The 23,543-nt window shown below is 41.2% G+C and overlaps 2 protein-coding genes across 13 annotated transcripts in view; both read left to right on the top strand.

The window, feature by feature from the left end:
- The window catches only part of LOC119732014 (DDB1- and CUL4-associated factor 17-like), a 66,035-nt gene extending 64,866 nt beyond the window's left edge, over window positions 1–1,169 (top strand). For 7 of the 11 annotated variants that reach the window (XM_038205369.1, XM_038205377.1, XM_038205368.1 and 4 more), the window contains exon 12: window positions 602–1,168. In XM_038205369.1, the coding sequence (XP_038061297.1) occupies window positions 602–675 (74 nt within the window). In that variant the 3' untranslated portion in view covers window positions 676–1,168. Of the gene's footprint in view, window positions 1–601 lie in introns of all 11 variants that reach the window. The other 4 variants (XM_038205374.1, XM_038205375.1, XM_038205379.1 and 1 more) reach the window with 2 other exon arrangements.
- A 14,845-nt stretch (window positions 1,170–16,014) lies between these two features.
- LOC119732012 (DDB1- and CUL4-associated factor 17-like) overlaps window positions 16,015–23,543 on the top strand; it is a 28,511-nt gene continuing 20,982 nt past the window's right edge. Inside the window, exon 1 of one of the 2 annotated variants that reach the window (XM_038205362.1) lies at window positions 16,015–16,331. In XM_038205362.1, the coding sequence (XP_038061290.1) occupies window positions 16,244–16,331 (88 nt within the window). In that variant the 5' untranslated portion in view covers window positions 16,015–16,243. The remainder of the gene's footprint in view (window positions 16,332–23,543) is intronic. The other variant, XM_038205363.1, reaches the window with a different exon arrangement.

The following is a 23,543-nucleotide window of genomic DNA, read 5'->3' as shown; positions in this document are numbered from 1 at the left end:
AATCATTCTTTTCGAGCCACGGCAGAATTGTAATTCAATTAAAATCAGACAATGCCACAACAGTAGCTTATTTGAAGCATTTTGGCGGTTCAAAATCAGAATTGCTATTATCCAGGGAAATTTGGTCATGGTGCAATGAAATGTAACATTGGCTTACAGTATCACACCTCCCGGGCTCACAGAACATTGTAGCCGACTATGCGTCTCGACATTTCAGGCACAATTTGGAATGAAAATTAGATCCTTATGTCTTTCAAAGACTAATGGAAATTATTCTCATGACAGATGTTGATTAATTCGCATCTCGACTTAACCATCAAGTGAGTTCATATATATGCATCTTGGCAAGCAGACCCATCATGTGCGCGCATATAGACACATTCACTATTGACTGGTCTGCCTGTGCAAGTTTTTATGCATTCCCGCCATTTAGCCTGATTGACAGATAATTTGACAAAAATTGAGCATGACAAAGCAAAGGGTATTGTTGTTTTACCTTTGTGGCATACATAACAATGGTTCCCTAAAATGCTGAAATTGCTTGTACAGAAACCTTGCATTTTACCCGCTCGACCTGACTTGCTTTCCCTTCTATTTTCAGACAGACTTCATCCCTTACGGGATCGTCTAAGGCTGATGGCCTGCCTCTTATCGGGGAAACACTCCGAGAACTAGAAGTTTCAAGACAAGCTGCCCAGATCGTCCTTGCATCCTGGCGAACGTCCACCAGGAAATGCTACAGGTCAGCATTACGGAAGTGGCTTTACTTCTGTTGTCAGACAAGGACTGATCCTATTCGACCAAATGTAACTACAGTGGTTGACTTTCTTGCCGCAGAATTTCAAAAAGGCAGTGAATACAGCAGCCTCAACACACTGTGGAGTACTATATTGGCGGTAACCCTACCAATAGAGGGCGTGACCATGGGTTCACACCCGCTCATCAAAAGGCTATTGACAGGTGCATTTAACCTTAGACCACCAATACCGCGGCACTCACAGATGTGGGATGTGACTAAGGGAATAAATGTGTGTTTGGGTAACACTCTGTTTAAGACCGGTTTGAGTCTGGGTGCATGATAATTATTTTGCATGAGCAATTATCACCCATCCAGACTCCAACTGGTCCTAAACAGAGTGTGTAATACCGACCAAGCACATATTTATTCCCATTCATAAATACCTTTTTGGTCAAAAAACCAAAACAAGTAAAAACTAGACGTTGCCAACCATTTTGTTCAACAACATGTTTTATAAAACACCCCTCTGACTTTAATATGGAACGTCCCTCTACAACTCCTTACCTTAAAAGGAGATTGGCGCGTGCGTCCCACGTGTCGCGCAGAATGCACCTAGGGCATTGCATTGTGAATTTAGGACTATAAAATACTGACTCACTGGTAGTATTGGGCATGCCTACGTGAGGATTGTGAACGTTCAACCAATAAAACGGTAAGGGGCACTGGATTTTTAGGAGTCCAAATTTCATGTGACACTGGAAAAGCGTTTAAGACCAGCTAGCCATGTCTTTATCATCCATTTAAGACCGGCCACGTGACGGGCTTTCGACCAATAGGAATGGGTAAACTGTCTTAAACCTAACTCCCTAGGCCTTTTTGCTAGGATGTAGTCTCAATCCTTCAAAATCCTCCAATTGGCCCCATGGAAAAATAGCATATAGCCTCAATCCTGCAAATTCCTCCGTTATTTCTTGAACGTGGTCCATGGAGGGGTGACCACTGCCTGAATCCTCCAAAATCCTCCGGCTATGACTGTCAATAGGCTGAGGCAGAGGCAGTGACATCCTGGAGCAGTACGGAGGTTGTCAAGTATAATCAAGGACTAAATTTATGCACGGATGAGCATAAACAACACAAGGTCCGGCCCAAGACCTTGACACAGTGCGTACTCCGAAATCAGCAACGCACTTTTGCCATGTAACCTCAATCCTGCAAATTCCTCCAATTTGCAAAAAGGATTTTGGAGGATTCAGGGCGGTTAGGGTTAATTATTTATGAATATTGTTTTACATCACATTCAATCTCTTGGACCTAACAAGGGTCTTTCAATTAAAGACCTTACAATGAAACTGATTATGCTGATTGCCTTAATATCCGGGCAACGCTGTCAAACTTTAGCATTCATTTATGTGGATTATGCTGATGTTACTACCACTGACGTTACATTTGTAATTGAAAACTTCCTAAAACAAGTAAAGTTGGCAAGCCTCATGTCAGTATGTCTCTTACATCATACCCCCATGATGTTTCACTTCGTGTTGTTAATGTTTTAAAACATATCTCCACAGGTATGGAGTGCCATTAGACACAATTATGAAAACTGATGGGTGGTCAAAATGCTCCACCTCTGCCAAGTATTATAAAAGTATTGTTGGAAATTCCGCTTTTGCTGATGCGGTTCTTGGCAAGAATTAGCTAGAACTTAATGTTGTATTAATGCCACCTTAAGACCGCTGCTTAAACTTCAACTTAGATTTATGTATACAGGCATGCAATTTTTCCTCGGATCCGCTGATTTCCTCGTTTTTTACTTCTCATGAATGCCATTACAAATTGAAAAACAGTGTACAAAATGTTGTGTGGTTTGGAGTTTCCTCGTTTTTTTTCTAAATTCTCAGTTGCAAGCCTGTGATACAGTCTACTGAAAATACAGTAAAGAACATAACTTTAATTTGTATTAATGCCATGTAAGGACCGGCGCTCTAACTTCAACTTATGTATAAAATGTTCAAAATTGAACTACTGTCCTGATCATACAGGAAGTGCCATAAATATGCATGTTTATGATGAATAAAATATCGGGTGGAAAATGTCATTTGAAGTCTATGTACTTGCTGAAAGTTGTACACATGTATTTTGGTGAACATGTACTTGCTGTCCCTTACTTCTGGATTTGCAGTCAGAGTTGCTCCAAACATTACACGTAAGGCCGAGGTGCTATGTGGTGATGAGGTAGAAATAAAAAATTTAACGAAATGAAATGAAATGAAATTGAAGTTAAATTGTAATTGTACCGAGTCACCACTAGCACTGAAGGACTTACGTTTCCTCCCAAGTCATAAATGACAGAAATATGTTAGAGCATTTGACTCTGATACCTCTCGTTAGCTGACTGCAAACGTTCCATGTACAAAAATGCCCTGAGGCGTATGTGCCGGGGCACCGTTATGTAGGGGCGTGCTCTTTTGATAAAATAATGAGCTCTGTCAAGTGTGACGATAGAATACCGGTGGCAGGTGCAATCTCCTTCAGTGCTAGTGGTGACTCGGTAGAATAACAATTAAACTTCAATTTGATTTCAGTTCGTTTAATTTTTGAATTAAATTACATTAAATTAGAGTAAATTAAATCAAAAGACCCCAAGGTTAACTTTGGCCTAGACAAGTAATGTCATGATGACTTCAACAGTGGTCATCTTGAAGGTGTATATTTAATTTTAAGACATTAAAACTGTACATCCGATTGGGTTGGAACTTGGTATGTACATAGACAGGGACTTGTTACCGACAAAAAAAATTAGTGACATCATGATGACGTCATCATGGGTTGTGAGGCGTCATCTTAAAGCATATGGAGAATCTCGGTAATGGAACAATGTTTTGCATATAATTTTCCTGACTGCATATGAACGAAAACACAGCGTTTATATACTCATAAAAAAAAAATAAGGAAAAGCCCTATGTTCTATTCATAGAACAGACAGCGTTCTGTATTGGTTTTTTTTTCTTTTTTTGAAAAACAAAATTGTTTCATGCAGATAACATTTAATACTATGAATGCTAGTCTTATTTCAAGGCTGGTATTTTTTATTGGCGATACTATTTGCACGTAATTTGCATTTAACAAAATACTGCAATTGCTCATTTTTTTATACTCCACTGAGTCGTAGCAGCGTGTAGAGATGACTAGTCTCAAGTAATTAATTAACCCTGCTGAATCCAACAGGATCGAACTATATCATAAACACATAAGAACCTGTTGGATTAAAGCCGGAGTCCATCATTTGCAGCTATCCAAAAAAGTAACTGGCGTAATTATTGTTGAACAACATACTGGTTGAAAGATAGTAAGGGGACTAAACTCCCTGTGAAATTATTCTTTCTGGCAAGCTCTCATTTTGAAGAAATCAACGAAAGAAGGCATTTCCAACGGTGCATCTTAAGTAGCACCGTAGGCAAATTTAAATTAGTAGTTCGTTTTGTTATTTGGCGCAGCGCGCGTAAGCATTGGCTCGACGCACAGGCGCGCGCGGTTGCTATAATTCGTCGGATCAGTGCGCGACATCGCGTAAAGCTGCAATTCAAAACAATTCAAAACATGATTTAGCAACTTTTGCTTTGAAATTGAGATCCTAGAATGCTGTTTTTCTCAGAATATACAGCTGAAACTTCATCATTAGATTTTGAACACTTTTGTTGCTTCAAACGAACAAAATGCACAAATTACAAATGATGGACTATGTCTTTAAGCTGTAAACCCCTTGTAAAAATGTACATGTACATATTCAGAGTCGGATTCTGTTGGGTACTGATAAATAACATTAAGTTGGATCCAGCAGACAACTAAAAATTAGGCACAGTTGGATTCTGTTGGATTGAGCAGGGTATAGTCCTCATCATATTATGGATTTCATTCATTTAGGACTTGGGTATTCCAAAACAGCATATGAATTGCGGAACTTTGTTCGTACATGAAATTGAACATTAACATGATTGCACCTTTCATGATTGCAGGATAAACTTTTTTAACAAGTGTAAAAGTGCGGAAAAACCCTATGTTCTGTTGATCAAACAGACAGACCTCTAGCTCTTTCTTTTTGGCTGTTTCGGCACTTTTGCCGAAACAGCCTTTGTTTTCGTTAAGATTTTTTGGCTGTTTCGGCACTTTTGCCGAAACAGCCTTTGTTTTCGTTAAGATTTTTTTTTTTTTTTTTTTTTTTTTTTCTTTTTCAGTCATTTTGCCCATAGCATTTGTACACGTTTTTTTGTTACCGGCACTCTGGGCACTAAAATCAATCCCATTGACTTTATACTTGGCACACACTTAGACCAGCATCTGAAGTTGTGTGCCGAACATTGACATCATCGTGACGTCATCATGAGTCACGTGACGTCACATTATATGCGATTTTTCTGTTGTGACCATTTTCTAGCAGAATTCGGCTAGATCTGACAGATTGGGCTATATCTCTAGAACTACATGTCCGATTAGGTTGAAAGTTGGTATGGACCTAAACCGGAATGTGTTATAGATGAAAATTGAAGTGACGTCACGATGACGTCATTACGTGACATGTGACGTCACAATATAGGTGCATATTTTGAAGGCCTATATCTCCATGACTACAGGTCCGATTGGGTTGAAACTTGGTATGTACCTATAAACCGGGATGTGTTATAGATGAAAATTTAAGTGACGTTACGATGACGTCATCACGTGAAGTGACGTCGTCACGTGACATGTGACGTCATATTAAAAATTGCACATTTTGAAGGCCAATATCTACAGAACCACAGGTCTGATTGGGTTGAAACTTGGTATGCACCTACATGTAAACTGGGATGTGTTTTAGATGAAAATTTAAGTGACGTCATGATTTAGTCATCACGTGACATGTGACGTCATATCAAATGTGCATATTTTCAAGGCCAATATCTACAGAACTACAGGTCTGATTGGGTGAAACTTGGTATGTACTTAAACCGGAATGTGTTATAGATGAAAATTGAAGTGACGTCATGATGACATCATCATGTGACGTGACGTCATACTAAACGTGCATATTTTGAAGGCCAATATCTACAGAACCACTGGTCCGATTGGATTGAAAGTTGGTATGTACCTAGACCGGGATGTGTTATAGATGAAAATTGAAGTGACGTCATGATGACGTCATCATGGGTTAGGTGACGTCTCGTTAAAGATTAGTAGATTTAATCTTTAAAAATCAATATAAAATCAACCGTGAGAGACCTGAACATGATTTTTGCGGGAATTGATAGAATTATCGAGGGTCTTCATTTTTTTAAATATGTGCAAAATCACGTGACCATTTCTTCTGGTTGAAACCGGAAGTGCCTTGTAACTTAAAATTGGTGAAAGATGTGAACTTGCTTTCAACGTTGTATGCTCTGGCTAAGTTCTTCTTTACCATAATATTATAGTTATAGATGAAACTTTATGTGACGTTATCATGACGTCATCACGTGACATGTGACGTCATAATTCAAAGCCCTATGAGAATGGAATCACATATTATATGCCACCATTTATTATAAACAGAACGTAGTGCTCAATTGAACAGTTTCTTGCTTGATGGAACATATACTTGAAACTTTACATGTCACATGTCACAAAAAGTTACCGAAACAGCCCTGTGTTTGTCCACAAACATAAGTCTAGTTGTTGTTTTTTTGTTTTTTTCCCCAGTCATTTTGCCCTTAGCATTTGTACACGTTTTTTTGTTACCGGCACTTTGGGCACTAAAATCAATCCCATTGACTTTATACTTGGCACACACTTAGACCCGCATCTGAAGTTGTGTGCCGAACATTGACATCATCGTGACGTCATCATGAGTCACGTGACGTCACATTATATGCGATTTTTCTGTTGTGACCATTTTCTAGCAGAATTCGGCTAGATCTGACAGATTGGGCTATATCTCCAGGAACTACAGGTCCGATTAGGTTGAAAGTTGGTATGGACCTAAACCGGAATGTGTTATAGATGAAAATTCAAGTGACGTCACGATGACGTCATCACGTGACATGTGACGTCACAATATAGGTGCATACTTTGAAGGCCTATATCTCCATGACTACAGGTCCGATTGGGTTGAAACTTGGTATGTACCTAAACCGGGATGTGTTATAGATGAAAATTTAAGTGACGTCATGATGACGTCATCACGTGACATGTGACGTCACAATATGAGTGCATATTTTGAAGACCTTTATCTCCATGACTACAGGTCCGATTGGGTTGAAACTTGGTATGTACCTAAACCAGGATGTTTTATAGATGAAAATTTAAGTGACGTTACGATGATGTCATCACGTGACATGTGACGTCGTCACGTGGCATGTGACGTAATATCAAATATGCATATTTTCAAGGCCAATATCTACAGAACTACAGGTCTGATTTGGTTGAAACTTTGTATGTACTTAAACCGGAATGTGTTATAGATGAAAATTGAAGTGACGTCATGATGACATCATATCACGTGACATGTGACGTCATACTAAACGTGCATATTTTGAAGGCCAATATCTACAGAACCACTGGTCCGATTGGATTGAAAGTTGGTATGTACCTAGACCGGGATGTGTTATAGATGGAAATTGAAGTGACGTCATGATGACGTCATCATGGGTTACGTAACGTTTCGTTAAAGATTAATAGATTTAATCTTAAAAATCAACCGTGAGAGACTTGAACATGATTTTTGTGGGAATTGATAGAATTATCGAGGGTCTTCATTTTTTAAATATGTGCAAAATCACGTGACCCTTTCTTCTGGTTGAAACCCGAAGTGCCTTGTAATTCAAAATTGGTGAAAGATGTGAACTTGCTTTCAACGAGGTATGCTCTGGCTAAGTCGTTCTTTACCATAATATTATAGTAATAGATGAAACTTTATGTGACGTCATTATGACCTTAGCACGTGACATGTGACGTCATAATTCAAAGCCCTATGAGAATGGAATCCCATATTATATGCCACCATTTATTATAAACAGAACTACACATCCTTGGTTGATGGAACACATGTCACGTGTCACAAAAAGCTTCCGAAACAGCCCTGTGTTTGTCCACAAACATAAGTCTAGTTTTCTTCTTGTTCTATTCCAAATCTGGTAGACTTTGTACACGATTTTCTTAGCCATCACTTTGGGTATTCATCTTTGTCATACATGTACATCATTCAAAGTTAGCATAGGCATAGTCCCCATAGCAAAGTTATGTGGCGTCATCTTATAGGTGCATTTTTCAATGGCAGAACTAAAAGGCTGATTGGGTTGAAACTCACCGGGATGTGTTATAGATGAAAATGGAGGTGACGCCATGATGATGTCATCATATATGATTTCATACAGATTTGTGACATTTTCAAGTTTATTGCCATATCTCACAAACACTACATGCTAAATTCAATTTTCTTTCTCTAATAGGTTTGAAAGGTCATAGACATTTACACAAATATACAACAAATATGTGACGTCATGATGACGTCATCCAATGTGCGATTTTTCAAAACACATATAAGGGTCAGTCCAATCATCATGAAACTTAGTGAGAAGTTACACAATGTAATCAGTGTCCAAAATATGAAGTGACAGCATGATGACATCATCAGCTGATTTTTATTCTTATGAATTTCTAAAGTTTTTGAATGTTTTTATACTTACAAAATTTGTGACCCGCTCTGCAAAAATGAGTCTGATGTCGCATAATTTGAATTCAAGCTTTTGCCATTTTGAAATGGAAACAGTAAAAATTTGCTCAAAATTTGGATTTTTTGTTTTTGTTTTATTTTGGTTGTTTGATAGTTTTAGTTCAAATATCTTACACAAAAATGTAAATATTGTAAGAAAAAGAAAAAAAATTATGAATCTTTGGTGCTTTTCTTGGTTAGTTACAGTGTATTCGTCATTTTTCAAAGCCCTTTTTCTCCATTGAGACACTTCTAGCTTTGCAAAAACTTTACAGAATGAAACAAGCACAACAATTCAACCAAATGTCCTAGAGAGGTCCATGATATACCAAATGAAAGCTTATTTCATTCCCATTTTATTAATGTAGTTAACTCAAAATGTCAGTTTTGCCACAACAGACTCATTTCTGCAGAGCGGGTCACATTTGACATTATTTGAGATGAAATCGACTCCAAACTTGGCAGAGACAGAGACAAATAGCACAAAATGTGCCTATTTATGTTGTGATGACATCATCATGTGCCACGCGATGGCAATTTAAATTTGCATTGTTTTAAAAGGAAACCCAAATGGCGCCCCCTATTTTTTAAAGAAGCTTTGCATGTAGCGCTTTCCAGGTGCTGTGGTCCAATGGTTATGGTGTTCGCCTCGTGTGCCATGGTGCATGGGTTCGAATCCTGACCGGGGGAACATGGTGCTTGCGCTCCTGAGCAAGGCGCTTTACCATTATTGCTTCTTCCTTCAGATGGGATGTAAAGCTGTTGGTCCCGTGTGTTGTGTAATGCAGGTTAAAGAACCCGGTAACACTAAGAGAAGGGGTTTGCCCCGGTGTTTCTGGCAGTGGCTGCAAATACGCCACAGCACCTTGTAAACCCTTATAAGGTGCTACATAATTGGCCTCATATTTCTCAACTTCATTACCTGTCTTTAATTATAGACATAATTTCCAGTGCCTTGAGTACCTAATTGTTGGTACATAGTAACATACATGCACTATATAAGACTCCGGTATTATATGAAAGCCCAATTAATAAGCTTTCTTTTAGAGAAAAAAATCATTCGAATCGCTCATGTACTTTTCCAGTTATGGAATTTTGAACACAAACACTGTTTTTTAACAGTAAAGGTAGGTGATATTTCAGCAAAACGAAAACACATTAGAACACTCTCATAAACATGATAATATCATAACATATATTTAAAAACCTGCTGCTTTACAATGTCAAGAGTTTAAAGTCTTGCCGTGCCTTCTACTTGGCTGCCCTGGAGACTTATGGGATTATTCTGAAATCATTTTCAGGATACGACATGGTTTCATTTTTTACTGAAATATCATGTATACCTTAAATGTGATTTGTGGACAAGGTTTAAAAACAGTTTTAAGGCCCAAAAAAAAAAGTCTCCGGTTTCTGGTATGGAGCTTGCCCCAAAGTGTTGCAGCGACGCAGGGTTTTTGGGGTTTTTTCCCCCTACTTTTTTTTCTTCAAATGTCGGCTGACTATGATGTTGCAGGTGATGCTTCAATCCCCTTCAAACTCTCACAAATATCCTTCAGAGTGGAGCTTGAGGTGACCTCAGTATTCAGGCCATTAGGCTTGAGAATTCTGCACCTACTTACGATCTCAACCGACACAAACATTGTTCAGGAAATTTGGGTAGTCCAGCCAAAAATGTAACGTCGGACCATACACTACGGCGACATAGACATCGTGCATGAGCTGCCGGCTGGTCGTTAGTCTGCTCCCTTAAATATTGCACTAATTAAAAAGCGTTTACATGTTCCAGATACACGACCATCGCTCCCTCAGACTGGCTGCCAGATGCAAAATTTCAAACTTACAACACCGTCTGCAAATGGTGCTCAAGTAAATTTATTGCAAAGTATATGGGAGCCCACATATAGCCACATAAAGCTTATACTCGATCGTAAACCCATCTAAAACATGTTAAAATTGTGCAGCAGAAAGATTCCAGTCAAACCAGTGAGTTTGGCAGTTTTGAGACATCATCTTACATCTTAGACTTGTATACAATGAATGGGAGGTTTGCGGGAACACCAATGATCAACAGTCTTCTGATGACGAACAGAGCATACTGTTCGAAATGTCAAGTTAAATGTACTGGTTCTTCTCAGAACCACATAACTCAAAAGAGATATTGTCACAAAATTTGATCTTATTACTTTTCCAACTGCACCTTTAAACTATCGTAGGAAGAGCTTGGGCTACAGAATTCTATAGTAGTCATGCATTGCATATTCAGATTAAGGCCACAGAACTACATGTACCTTAGAGCTTTGTACTAATACTTTTCCAACTTGACCTAGTACTTTACAGTATGGGCTGTAGTCAAACCACAGATGGAGCTCTCATTGAAGCCTTTATTGTTTACTCCCATAGTGTTAGGGATAACAGTTCCTTGCCCCCCCCCCCCATGCATTTTAGCTGTGGGTAGCAGCTCAACAAATCATCATGTGTCTCTGTTAGTTAGTTGGTTGGATAGTCAGTTGGTCAGAAAGCATGGTGAGTGTGACGCCTAGTGGCTGCACCTCAAATTCGTCTCTCATTTTTATCCGTTTTTCTACTGTTTTCGTATTGTGTTTCAAGACCATTTTTGTAACTGTGGTGTAAGAAGTGCTGGAGAATCTTCAGGAGTGAGTGCTAGTCGTGATCGATGAACTTGTAAGTTGATTTTTGGCTGTAAAAAATTGCTTATCCGCCACTGCTTCGGACAGTAAAAATCAGTCAACCATGAATGTATACCCTGTGTGCGAGCTCAAATGTATTGGTGCAGCGGTACTCTCCCGTAGAGCACTTCTACCTGATACAGTATGGTAGAGGATTAAGGCCCTGGGACTGTGCAATGTTAAACCTAGCCGCAGAGGCTACAGGGGCGGAGCCAACAGAGTGCATACAATACGCACAAGAATTACAACAGCCCGACAGCAATCTTGTTATTCAGCCGGCGTCAATAAGAACAATTTAGTTAGTTTAACTAACAAAAGGTGGACCTTCCCATGCATTCTTAACCTAAATGCTCGCTCCCTGAGTATTGAAAAAGCTGACGAATTGCTAGAAGTTGCCCAGAACAATCAAGTGGACATCGCATGTGTGTCAGAGACATGGTTCAACGATCACATAACAGACGAAGCCGTAGCTCTTCCAGGTTTTACATGTGAGAGAAAGGACAGAGTAAAACAGAAAGGAGGCGGAGTCGCGTGCTACATCAGAAACACAATCCCTTACAAAAGGTTGCAGATCCTTAACGATGAAACTCATGAAGCAGTGTGGTTGTCCCTGAGGCCACGAAAACTTCCCCGACGTTTTTCCTCCCTGGTCATTGGTTGCATTTATCACCCACCTGATGCAGATAACACATCAATGCATGACTACATTATCAACTGCGTGGATAGTATCCTGCATCTGCACCCGTCGTGTGGCGTAGTTGTGACAGGTGACTTTAATCAATTGAGAGACAACTTCCTTGGAACCCATTACGGCTTCAAGCAACTGGTTGAAACTCCAACACAGCAACAGTCAATTCTAGACAAGGTATGGACTAACTTGTCACCAGTTTATGATAAGCCGATCGTGATTTCCAAACTTGGAACATCAGACCATAACATGGTACTATTCTCACCATCAAATGCCCCGTCCCTGAACACTGGACACAAAGTGAAGGTCACCACTAGGTGTATGGGCCGGCAAGATAAAGCCCTCTTTGCATCAGCATTATCTGAGATCGAATGGGAGGAGTTGTATCACTCGGAAAGCTGCCGGGAGAAGAGTTCCATTTACCAGAGAACCATGAACTCGTTAATGGTGTCATGTTTTCCTACTAAGATAGTGACCCGGCATACCAACGACAAACCATGGGTCACCGATTCGTTTAGGAAATTGGTACAGAGAGGCCAGAGAGCAAAGATGGCAGGTAACATCGAGGTTGCAAGAAAGCTTCGTAACCAAGTCAATTGCTCTGCCTCACGCCTCCGACACAACTTCTATCAGTCCAAGATCGCGTCGTTGGAGAACTGCTCTACTAAAGACTGGTGGAAAAATATGAAGATGCTCATGGGTGCGTCATTAGGCGGAGAGAACAGTCTACAGGGTCTAGCTAACACAATGACAAATGGTGATCTTCAAGCACTTGCGGACAACATCAATGACTTTTTTGTCTCTGTTAGCAGTGATCTCCCCCGCCTGGACGAAACCAACCAGTATTCCAGACAGCAGACCCAGTGCCAGTAGAGTTCTACATTAGCGTCCGTACAACGAAAAAAGCTTTGGATAAGGTCAAAGTCAACAAAGCTACGGGATCGGATGGAATACCTGCATGGATCCTTCGTGACTTCTCAGACCTCTTAGCTGCTCCTCTAACTGACATCTTCAATAGTTCTGTTGAAGAAGGAGTAGTTCCCACCGTATGGAAAACGTGCCAAAGTCACACCCACCTAGGTCAGTAGAAAGGGATATCAGACCAATCTAACTGACTCCCATCGCTGCTAAAGTTTTTGAGTCCATTGTACTCGAATGGATGACCGTGCAGCTCAAGGACAAAATAGACCCCAACCAATTTGGATGCATATCCGGGACTGGCACTACAGACGCTCTTGTGGAAATGGTGCATCGATGGTACGAGGCGACTGACAAACCTGATTGCTTCGTACGGATCTTGCTGTTGGATTACTCAAAGGCATTCAACCATATTATTATTAATCATCATATCCTCATTCAGAAACTCACAAACATCGGCCTGGATCATCACCTAGTACGCTGGATGGCTGCGTTCCTGGTGGATAGAGCTCAACGCGTCAAAATTGGGCCTGTGCTGTCAGAGTTTGGTTACCCCAGTGGTGGTGTTCCGCAGGGAACATTATCTGGACCCAAGGATTTCCTGGTCCAGATTAATGACCTGGAAACTCCATGCTCTTTGTACAAGTACGTGGATGACAGCACTATATTTGAAATCTGCAAGAAGGGGTCTGCGTCAGCACTTCAAGAATCTGCAGACATTGCTTCCCAGTGGTCTCTGAGGAATGACATGAAAAGCAACGCTTCAAAGACCAAAGAACTCCTTATTTGTTTTTGTAAGGACCCATCTCATTCAACCAGTTTGCCTAACATATCAGATGACAGTAACACCATTGATAGAGTCACACAGGTCAAAGTTTTGGGAATAATACTGTCCTCAGACCTAACTTGGAATGCTCATGTTGACCACATAGTTCGTAAGGCTAGTAAAAGACTGTATATGCTGTATCAGTTGAAACGTGCAGGTATGTATCAAGCTGACCAACTAAAAAATGTCTTGTCAGTGATAGGACCGGTCATAGAACATGCCTGCCAAGTATGGCACAGCAGCTTGCCTAACTACTTGTCCAGCAAGATAAAAATGATACAGAAGAGAGCCATAAGGTGTATATACCCAGGGCAGAGTTATAACCCTACATTAGTTTCTCTCGGCATCCAATCACTGCATGAAAGACGTAATGAATTGTGCATGGCTTATTTTCAGAAACTCCAGGATCCGTCTCATAAATTACACAGCCTCCTCCCCCATCCCCGTGAAGTGTCATATAATTACACAGCCTCCTCCCCCATCCCCGTGAAGTGTCATATAATCTAAGATAATTACACAGCCTCCTCCCCCATCCCCGTGAAGTGTCATATAATTACACAGCCTCCTCCCCCATCCCCGTGAAGTGTCATATAATCTAAGATAATTACACAGCCTCCTCCCCCATCCCCGTGAAGTGTCATATAATTACACAGCCTCCTCCCCCATCCCCTGTGAAGTGTCATATAATTACACAGCCTCCTCCCCCATCCCCGTGAAGTGTCATATAATTACACAGCCTCCTCCCCCATCCCCGTGAAGTGTCATATAATTACACAGCCTCCTCCCCCATCCCCGTGAAGTGTCATATAATCTAAGATCTACTGTGACGGATGACGACAAAAAAGGACTCCTTTGATGACGATTTAAGAACTGTTTTCCCTTGTATTGTACCAATAGCAAATGTGTAGCAAAATGTGTGACAGGTTTGTACACTCAAGAAGTTTGTTGATGCTATGCTAATGCGAATGCGAATGCGGTTCAATCTGCAATTAATATAAAACCAAAAAATACAATAAGTCTCTAAAATTATGTCAAAATGTACCTGCACATACATGAATCAGTTACAATATGAACTAAATGTGTAAATGAATTAAACTGACTGATTTGATCCCCAAACTCATGAAATTGTGTCTAGCGTGAATTATTTCCTCATTAAAAAATACATGTATGTGTCCTAGTACATCAATGTTTACATTAAAAGTAATATTCAAGTATCCAAATTAACCTTGGTTGACAGTAATCCATATTTGAACTGATGAAACTGATGTAAGAATCATGTCACGTGCATTCAGTAAACGTGTATAAAACGTGCATCGCTAATTCTACCCAAATTTTATCCCCAAAAGTTGACCCAAAATAACTATATCTAATGACCGTAATTATTACCCCCCTTTATACACAATTATCTTTAACCCTTTATCTAAATCTCTAAACAATTATAAGTACTCACAACATTGGGCGTATCAAATATGACGCAAAATCAAAGGAACCTTTTTGACGGATTTCTACAAACTTAACAAAAATATGCGACAATGCTGGCGCGCTGAGAGCGCCCTCTGTTGACCAAGAAAATTCCACGCCTATGACGTCACGAACGAACTGGAAAACTTTCCTACCCGCAACATCTACCAATAAACTGCCCCTCCCCAGGACCCGCACAAATAGGTTTAAAAATTCTCTTATCCCATGGTGCCTTTTTAATCAGTAGCTTTTTAACCAGTAGCTTCGTCGAATGAATTTTTAAAGATAATTGCAGTTAATTTTAGATGTTTTTTTTTTCCTGAAAAACGTCTGTTTTTTTAATGCAATCTACTTTGCAGATCTGCCTGTTTCCTTATGTTTTAGCTCGGGATCATTGTTGTGGTATTTTGTATCTGTTAATTTTTCTGTGTGTATTTTAAGCTGTTATAATTATATGTAAAATATGTGTATACGTAATCAGAACCCACACAGATAGGTCTGAAAATTCTCATATCCCATTGTACCTTATTAATCGGTAGCTTTTTATCAGCAGCTTCGTTAAATGAGTTTTTTAAATAATTGCACTTAATTTTAAAATGAATTTTTATATCCTGAAAATAACTGGTAGTTTTTTAACGCAATCTCCTTTTTTTTTGATCTGCTTGTTTTCTTATGTTTTAGCTTGGGATCATTGTTCGTGGTATTTGTTAATCTCTTTAATGTGTATTTTAAGCTGTTATAAATTAATGTAACATTTGTGTATTATGTAATCCAACCTAACGGTTGCCAATAAACGTTGACATGGTCTATTGTTTCTGCATGGAGGAATAATTTCTTTACCGATTTCAACCAAACTTTGTCAAAAGTATCAGTAGCCCAACCCCAACATGTCACATGACCAACCTGGGGTCAAAGGTCATGGGGTCACTTGGGTCAAAAAGCTAATTTTTTTTAACTCAAGACACTTCCAGAATTTACATGGCACAATCACATGACTCGTGCGTGAACACGAATTTGTTGGCCTGCAGCTTCCGAGAACCGATCGAGCTTGTTTGATCCAGCACTATAAAACCCCTCTGTAAGCCCATTAGGCGTGGGCTTGCGACTGGGGCATGGTGGTGGATGGTGGTGTGCATTTTGGTTCCTTATTTTCTACACATGTGTTTGGCTGAAGGAGGAAGCCTAGTTTAGTTTGGCCTTGTCCATGTGCAAGATTCTATGTTCTTTACTTTGCACCATCACCACCACCATTACTTCACACCAAAGGGTCAGTGGTCTGCATAGTCTTGTGAGTATGTTCCAATTGTCTTTATCCTTGCACCCATAGTACGTTTTACCATAACTACTAGTAGACTATGGTGTCCATAGGCGTAGCCAAGGGGGGGCCAGGGGGGTCATGGCCTCCCCCTGCTGTGTGTGGTAAAAAAAAAAAAAAAAGGGGGAAAAAAAGAACGCAAAAAAAAAGGAATGTAATATAATGTACAAATATTAAAATAGATTTTTACCAAAACGCGAATTCTATTTTAAACGAAACTATATGAGTATGTTAATATGTGTAGTCCGAAATAAAAAATGCTACGTACGTGACACGTACATATCCATGTACACGTACCGAAGTGTATAATAGTTAGCACGCTTAGACTTACATTATTTTATTCATAGCATGCACGTAATGTTGAAGGTATAGTATTTTGTAACTTTGTGCATTTTGTTCGTTGGAAGAAACAAAAGTGCTCAAAATCTAAAGAAGGGTGCTGAACAATTAACTTGATGAAGCTTCAGCTGTATATTTTGAGAAAAACAACATTCTAGGATCTCGATTTCAAATCAAAAGTTGTTGACTCATGTTTTGAATTGGTCCTGAATTCAGCATCCGAGACACGTTCTCACTAGCCGATTGCAGCTAGCTACGCAGACAAAGTTATAGCAACCGGGCGCACATGTTCATCGTGTCAACGCTTGCGCGCGCTTCGCCGAATAAAAAAAATCGAACTATACTAAGGCCAAAAAAAATGTCTCCGGTTTCTGGTATGGGGCTTGCCCAAAAAGTGGTGCGACGACGCGGCTAAATTATTTTTTTACCTTTTTTTTTCTTCAAATGTTGGCTGATGACTGCAAATGGTGCCCGACTAAACTTAGTGCAAATATATATGGGAGTCCAGAGAGGCCACACAAAGCTTATTCTCGATCGTAACCCCATCGAAAAACACGTTAAGATTGAACAGCAGCAGGATTCCAGTCATACCAGTGAGTTTGGCGTTTTTGAGACCTCATCTTTCATTGAAAAAAAACCTTTTTCATTTTGCCGACGCGCATGGCTACGACTAAACTACTCGGATGTACCACTATCGGCCAAGATGGCGAAGCAAGTGAAAGGTTAAAATCGTGTGCTTTATTTTAATACCAAATATAATTGCTTTTGACAATGTGTTGTTATGGTGCGTCAAACAAAAATCATACTTTTTATCAACAAAAGTGATGGCCGATAGTTTTTAGGTGTACATTCGATTCTTAAAAAAGGCAGAAAGAAATGGCAAGTTTCAGTAGGTAGAGGATAGTGTACGCTTCATTTACATGTAAAACACGTGCCTTTTTTTTTTTCAAAATCGCCGGTTGAAGAATGAAGACTTTTTGCGAGATTTCATGATTTGCAGTCATTATGTACATGTACGTGTGTAAACTTACTTACGTACGTACGTATGGAGGCCTGAAAAAAATTGTGAAAAGCACGCACGAACGTGCAATGAACCTATGAATATTAAGCAGGCCATCCGAAGCTCGACCAATCAGTGGGCGTACATTTTTATTAGGGTCACAAGGTCATACCGTTTTTGGCTTGTTGAACAATGGCGACCATCTTTTTGCTTTGTAAAAATGGAGGTTGTTGGAAACATCAGGTGTGTACACTGCACATGGCTTTCTTAATATATTTGCGACATCACGTTCACGAGATTTCTTGTAGATGAAGATTCATTCTTTCCTTTGATTACCTCAAAATTTGGGAGACTTTTGTCGATGTCGACAAAAAAAAGGAAATTTCATCACATATTTTTTTTAGTTGATTTGTCCGTGAAATAAAATCGTCAAAATCCATCGAAATCCTTTTGGTTTTTTTTTGAGAAAAAAAATGCCGTCATAATATGTATGTATTAGGTCTTTTAGTACTTAAAACAACTTTGTTTGTATGGCTCTGTTGTGGTTTGGCATAAAAATCGCGAATTTTCTTAAAAGAAGCCCTTTTTTACGGACGTCGATCGCGGGCCTCGCGTTGCAGTCGGTTTGTGTGGACGAGAAATGCTACCAGCTACGCGAGACACGGCAACTGACTGGGTGACTTGCAACCTGTCACTTCAGCCACGTTGTACTACAGATTGGTGTAATATCTTAGGGAAATAACTGGAACGGACTCACCGTAAACCATAGACACTGATAGAGTAAGATTCGTTCATAGCGAGCTGCCATCTTGGAACTCCTTTTATTTGATAACATGTAGTTCGTGCCATACGACATCTCCCCCTTTTCTAGAACAAAATAAACTGGTTAAGAAAACACATTTACAATGCACATGATTGAGTCTGGGTGTTCAATGTTAGAAAGTGTCTGCAAAATGTTGAGTGTTCCAAATCAGCTCCTAGAGTCCAATGTTCTTGGTTCAAGCAGATTTCTAGAGTTCTTGAATTAAATCAGAATGAATTTGTAATTCAGAGATAAGTGCGAGATAATGCAACATTGATTGATTTTAACCGAGTAATGAGTGATTGAGTGATTGAGTGATTGAGTGATTGAGTGATGGAGTGAGGACAGTTCAGTGTTCTAGTACATGACGTAATCCTGCTGCCATGCTGGTGGTTTCCTCATTCGCTGAGACTGTCTCACTCCCTGTTGCTGAGCATCTGGGTTTTGTTGGACTGGATCCTCCAGTTGGATCTCGAAGTCTGGCTCAGGTGGTGGTTGTGGCATCCGGACAATATGCCGCCTGTTCCGACGATATTCTGCGCCATTCACTCTCACGATGTAAGAACGGGGTGTGTCTGCTTTACAGAGGACCTCTCCGATTGGACCAAGTTTGCCCTTTGTTCTGATCTTCACCCGGGCTCCTGTTTCCAGTTGATCCAATGCCTTGGCGCCATGTTTCTGGTTGAAGTAGACTTCTCCCTTGGACTTGGATGCAGCGTCTGCTTGTTTCAACTTTGTCTGGTTGATTGGTTTCTGAAGGAGATTCTTGGGCAACATTGGTAGGGTAGTGCGTAACTCTCGGCCCATCATCAGACTTGCCGGACTGACACCAAGACTTGGAAGTGGGGTCGCGCGGTATGTCATGAGAGCTCGTATGGGATCTGGTTGACGCAGGATACTCTTGGCCACATGGACAGCTTTTTCGGCCTGCCCATTTGCTTGGGGATAGTGTGGACTGGTGGTGATGTGGTTGAAGCCAAACTCTCTAGCAAACTGTTGAAACTCTCCCAGGAATTGTGGGCCGTTATCTGATACAACAACTTCAGGGATCCCATATCGTGCAAAGGTAGTTTTCATGAAGTTGATGACTGCTAAGGCTGTTGTCTTCACAAGGTGATGAATCTCGATCCACCTCGAGTAGTAGTCAACGATCACTAAGTACACCTTCCCTTTCAGCTCTGCAAGATCGCACGCGATTCGTTGCCATGCTCGTTGGGGTAAAGGTGTTGACATCAGGGGTTCCGCCTTCTGTGCTGGTTGCTTTTCTCTGCAAAACTCGCATTGTTGAATGTGCTGCGCGATGTCAGTACCGATTCCAGGCCACCATATGGCTTGATTTGCACGGAGTCGGCTCTTGGTGACCCCATGGTGACCCTCATGGAGTTTCTCCAGCATTTCCTGCTGCATCTTCTGTGGGATGATGATGCGGTCCCCATATGTCAGTATGCCGTTGATCTGGCTTATCTTATCTTGTTCCTCCCAGTATCGCTTGACATCAGGATCTACGTCCTTGATGTACTTCGGCCAGCCGTCTTTCACGTACGACGATACTAGGGACAATACGTTGTCTTGCACTGTCTCATCTGTGATTTCTGCAAGTTTGGCATCCGAGGCTGGCCACTGGCTTGTTACCATGCTCACGTGTGCTGCAATTTCTGCTGCGAGATCATCACTGTCATCAGATGTCTGGTCTGTATGAACTGGAGCTCTAGACAGGGTATCTGCAACGACTAGGGTCTTGCCTGGTGAGTAGACAGCTGTACAGTGGAATTTCATGAGGCGCATCAGTAAGCGCTGGCATCTCAGTGGTGCGTCACAGAGGTCCTTTGAATTGATCAAAGACACCAGTGGTTTGTGGTCGGTTTGTAGGGTCACGTGAAGTCCTCTGATGTAGACATAAAATCTCTCGCATGCCCATACGCTGGCCAACAACTCTTTCTCGATTTGGGCATACTTCCTCTCGGCAGGAGTCAGGGTACGGGAACAGTAAGCGACTGGCTTCCATGTCTCATCTTCGTGCTGCTGTAGTAAGCATCCTCCCAGCCCATAGCTACTGGCATCTGCGCTGACCATGGTAGGTTTAGCGGGGTCATAGAAGGCCAATGTGGGTGATCTGGTGAGGAGTGTCTTGAGGTGTCGGAATGCAATCTTCTGTTGTGCTCCCCACATCCAGTCAACGTTGTCTTTCAGGAGATCAGTGATTGGGGCTGCAACTGATGCTGCGTTCGGGATGAAGCGGGACAACCAATTGACCATGCCCATGAGCCTCTTGACTTCATCCTTTGATGTTGGTGGGGGCATCTGAACGATTGCTGTGATCTTCGAAGGATCAGCATGTATACCATCCTTGTCTAGCTGTAGACCCAGAAAGGTAACCGTCTCTTGAGAAAACTTTGATTTCTCTTTGTTTAGCCGCAAGCCAGCTTTCTGTAGGATTTGGACTACACGATGCACACGTTGATCGTGCTCTGCCTGTGTTCGGCCGGTGATGAGAATATCATCCATGTAGACAACTACACCATCCAGATTTACGAGTAGGTCACACATAATACGCTGATACAACTCAGGCGCTGATGTGATGCCGAAAGGGAGTCGCGTAAAACAGAAACGCCCAAATGGAGTTATGAAGGTTGTCAATTTCTGACTGTCACTAGCAAGGGGTATCTGCCAAAACCCGTGCTTTGCATCGAGTAAGGAGAACACTTGTGCACCAACAATCTTTCCCAAAACCTCTTCCAGGCTGGGGATAGTGAAACGCTCCCTCTGCACAGCTTTATTCAGTTGTCGCAGATCTACACAGAGTCGAATCTGGTTGTTCTTCTTGGGTACAATCACGATTGGAGCACACCACTCTGTCGGCTCAGTGATGCGCTTCACGATACCTTGGGTTTCCATCTTTTCCAGTTCTTGCTTCAACTGGGGAAGTAGGGGCAAGGGGATTCTGCGAGGAGCGGTCACACAGTATGGAGTAGCGGAGTCGGTTAACTTTATGTTAACCGGTGGGCCTTCAAGACAACCCGTGCCTTCAAACACGTTGTCTCGGTTCACCATGGTGTACACCCGCTGTATCAGACCAAGTGCTTCACATGCTGTCTTGCCAATGACAGGCTGACCACTGGCAAGAATCTGGAACACCAACGAGTACTGACGATTCTTCATTTCACATGACAGTTTCTTTTGTCCAAGAGGTTTGGCCTTGCCACCAAAGTAGCCATGCAAGCGAAGTGTCGTTGGCTGCAATGTCTTATCACTGAGTTTCAGTGATTTGTACACGTTAGCGGGTAGGATGTTGACTTCCGAACCTGTATCTAGCAGGAACTGCACCATCTGTCCCTGCACTTTGATAGGTTGTCTCCACACATCACCATTTAGTATGTCATGGCTGGTGTGATGCACTGTTCCAACGAAGAAATCATTAGTTTCAGTGTCCCCATCATCGCTGTCAGTTGGATCGTGCTGTACTGTATGCAACTTCTTCGGTTTAGCGCGACACACTACCGAGAAGTGACCAAGTTTCTGGCAGTAGTTACACTTTTGTCCACTTGCTGGACAGGATTGGTGGCTTGGATCTCTGCCGCATCTACTGCATCTCTTCCCGCCTTGTTGAGGTTTGGCACGTGTCTGTGGGGGTGGCTGTTTGAACGATGGCTTGTACGGTTGCTTGTACGGTTGCTTGGCGTTTCGGTGTAGTGCGTGAACTGATACTGTGTCGGCATTAGGGCTGTTCTTAAATTCACGCAAGTCCTTGACAGCTGTTTCAAGGGTTTTGGCCAAGTCCACGGCTGCTTTGAAGGTGAGACCATCTTTGGTGAGAAGATGTTTCTGGATATTGTTGCTGGTCAGACCACACACAAGCCTGTCTCGCAATGCGTCGTCGAGAAACTGGCCAAATCTACATGTACTGGCCAAGTTTTGAAGTGTCATGGCATACTGTGCAATGGTCTCTGATGGCTGTTGATCCCTTTTGTAGAAGCGAAAACGCTCTGACACAACCAGGCGTTTGGGTCCATAGTGGGCGATCAACAACTCACACAGTTCTGTGTATGTTTTCTCAGTTACTGGGGTTGGCTCTGCAAGACTTTTAGCAGTTTTATACACAGTTGGACCGACTGCACTTAACAGAACAGCTGTCTTTTTCTCCTGAGCAATGTCATTTGCTTGAAAATACAAGTTCAGCCGCTCAACATAGTTACGGATATCTTCCACCTCATCATATTTGTCGAGGCGACCGATCAGCGGTGCGCGAGAGTGCGCCCCCTGTTGTGGAGTTTGTGCCATTGTTCTGAACCGTCACTCGTGCGGTGAATTTCCGACGTAAAAATGCCCTTGTTACGTGTCCAAAAAGTCAAGTGACGTTAGAATACTATGCCCTAAATGTCCGCGGGTATATTAGAAACCCAGCGCTGCCACCATGTAATATCTTAGGGAAATAACTGGAACGGACTCACCGTAAACCATAGACACTGATAGAGTAAGATTCGTTCATAGCGAGCTGCCATCTTGGAACTCCTTTTATTTGATAACATGTAGTTCGTGCCATACGACAATTGGCCGTTGCAACATGACAATAATCAATCCAATTTCCAAACTCTGATCTACCATATCTATTTGCCATTTTAATATTATGCATTAGGCCATGGGCCAAAATCTGTATCAGGTCTAGAAGTTGAGGTTCGTCTTAACTTTTTGTTGTCAACTTGAAATAAGGTCAACTTTACTAATTCGATAGTGCTGAATCTGAATCTGGCTGTTCACATTGGCCCCAATTGCACATTAAAGTTATGACAACATTTTTTTTCCTCATTATTTTGCCCATTTTGGGTCAAAAAATAATTCTTTCAGAAAAACAAAAACAAATCACATTGGAATGTGCATGAATGAATAATGTTTTCGTGATGCAGAAAGAACGTACACCAATAAAACCAAGGTTTTCCAATCTGTTTTTTTGGAGTTCCTGAACACAAAACTTTCAACAGGTCAGTCAAACAACCTTTCCCCCATGCAAATCTGAAGATTTCAAAAAAATACATCAAAATCAAGTATTCTAC

Source organism: Patiria miniata, unplaced genomic scaffold (assembly GCF_015706575.1).
Source record: "Patiria miniata isolate m_02_andy unplaced genomic scaffold, ASM1570657v1 HiC_scaffold_24, whole genome shotgun sequence".
NCBI lineage: Eukaryota > Metazoa > Echinodermata > Asteroidea > Valvatida > Asterinidae > Patiria > Patiria miniata.
The sequence above is the reverse complement of the archived record's forward strand: the minus strand, read 5'-3'. Positions and strand labels throughout refer to the sequence as shown.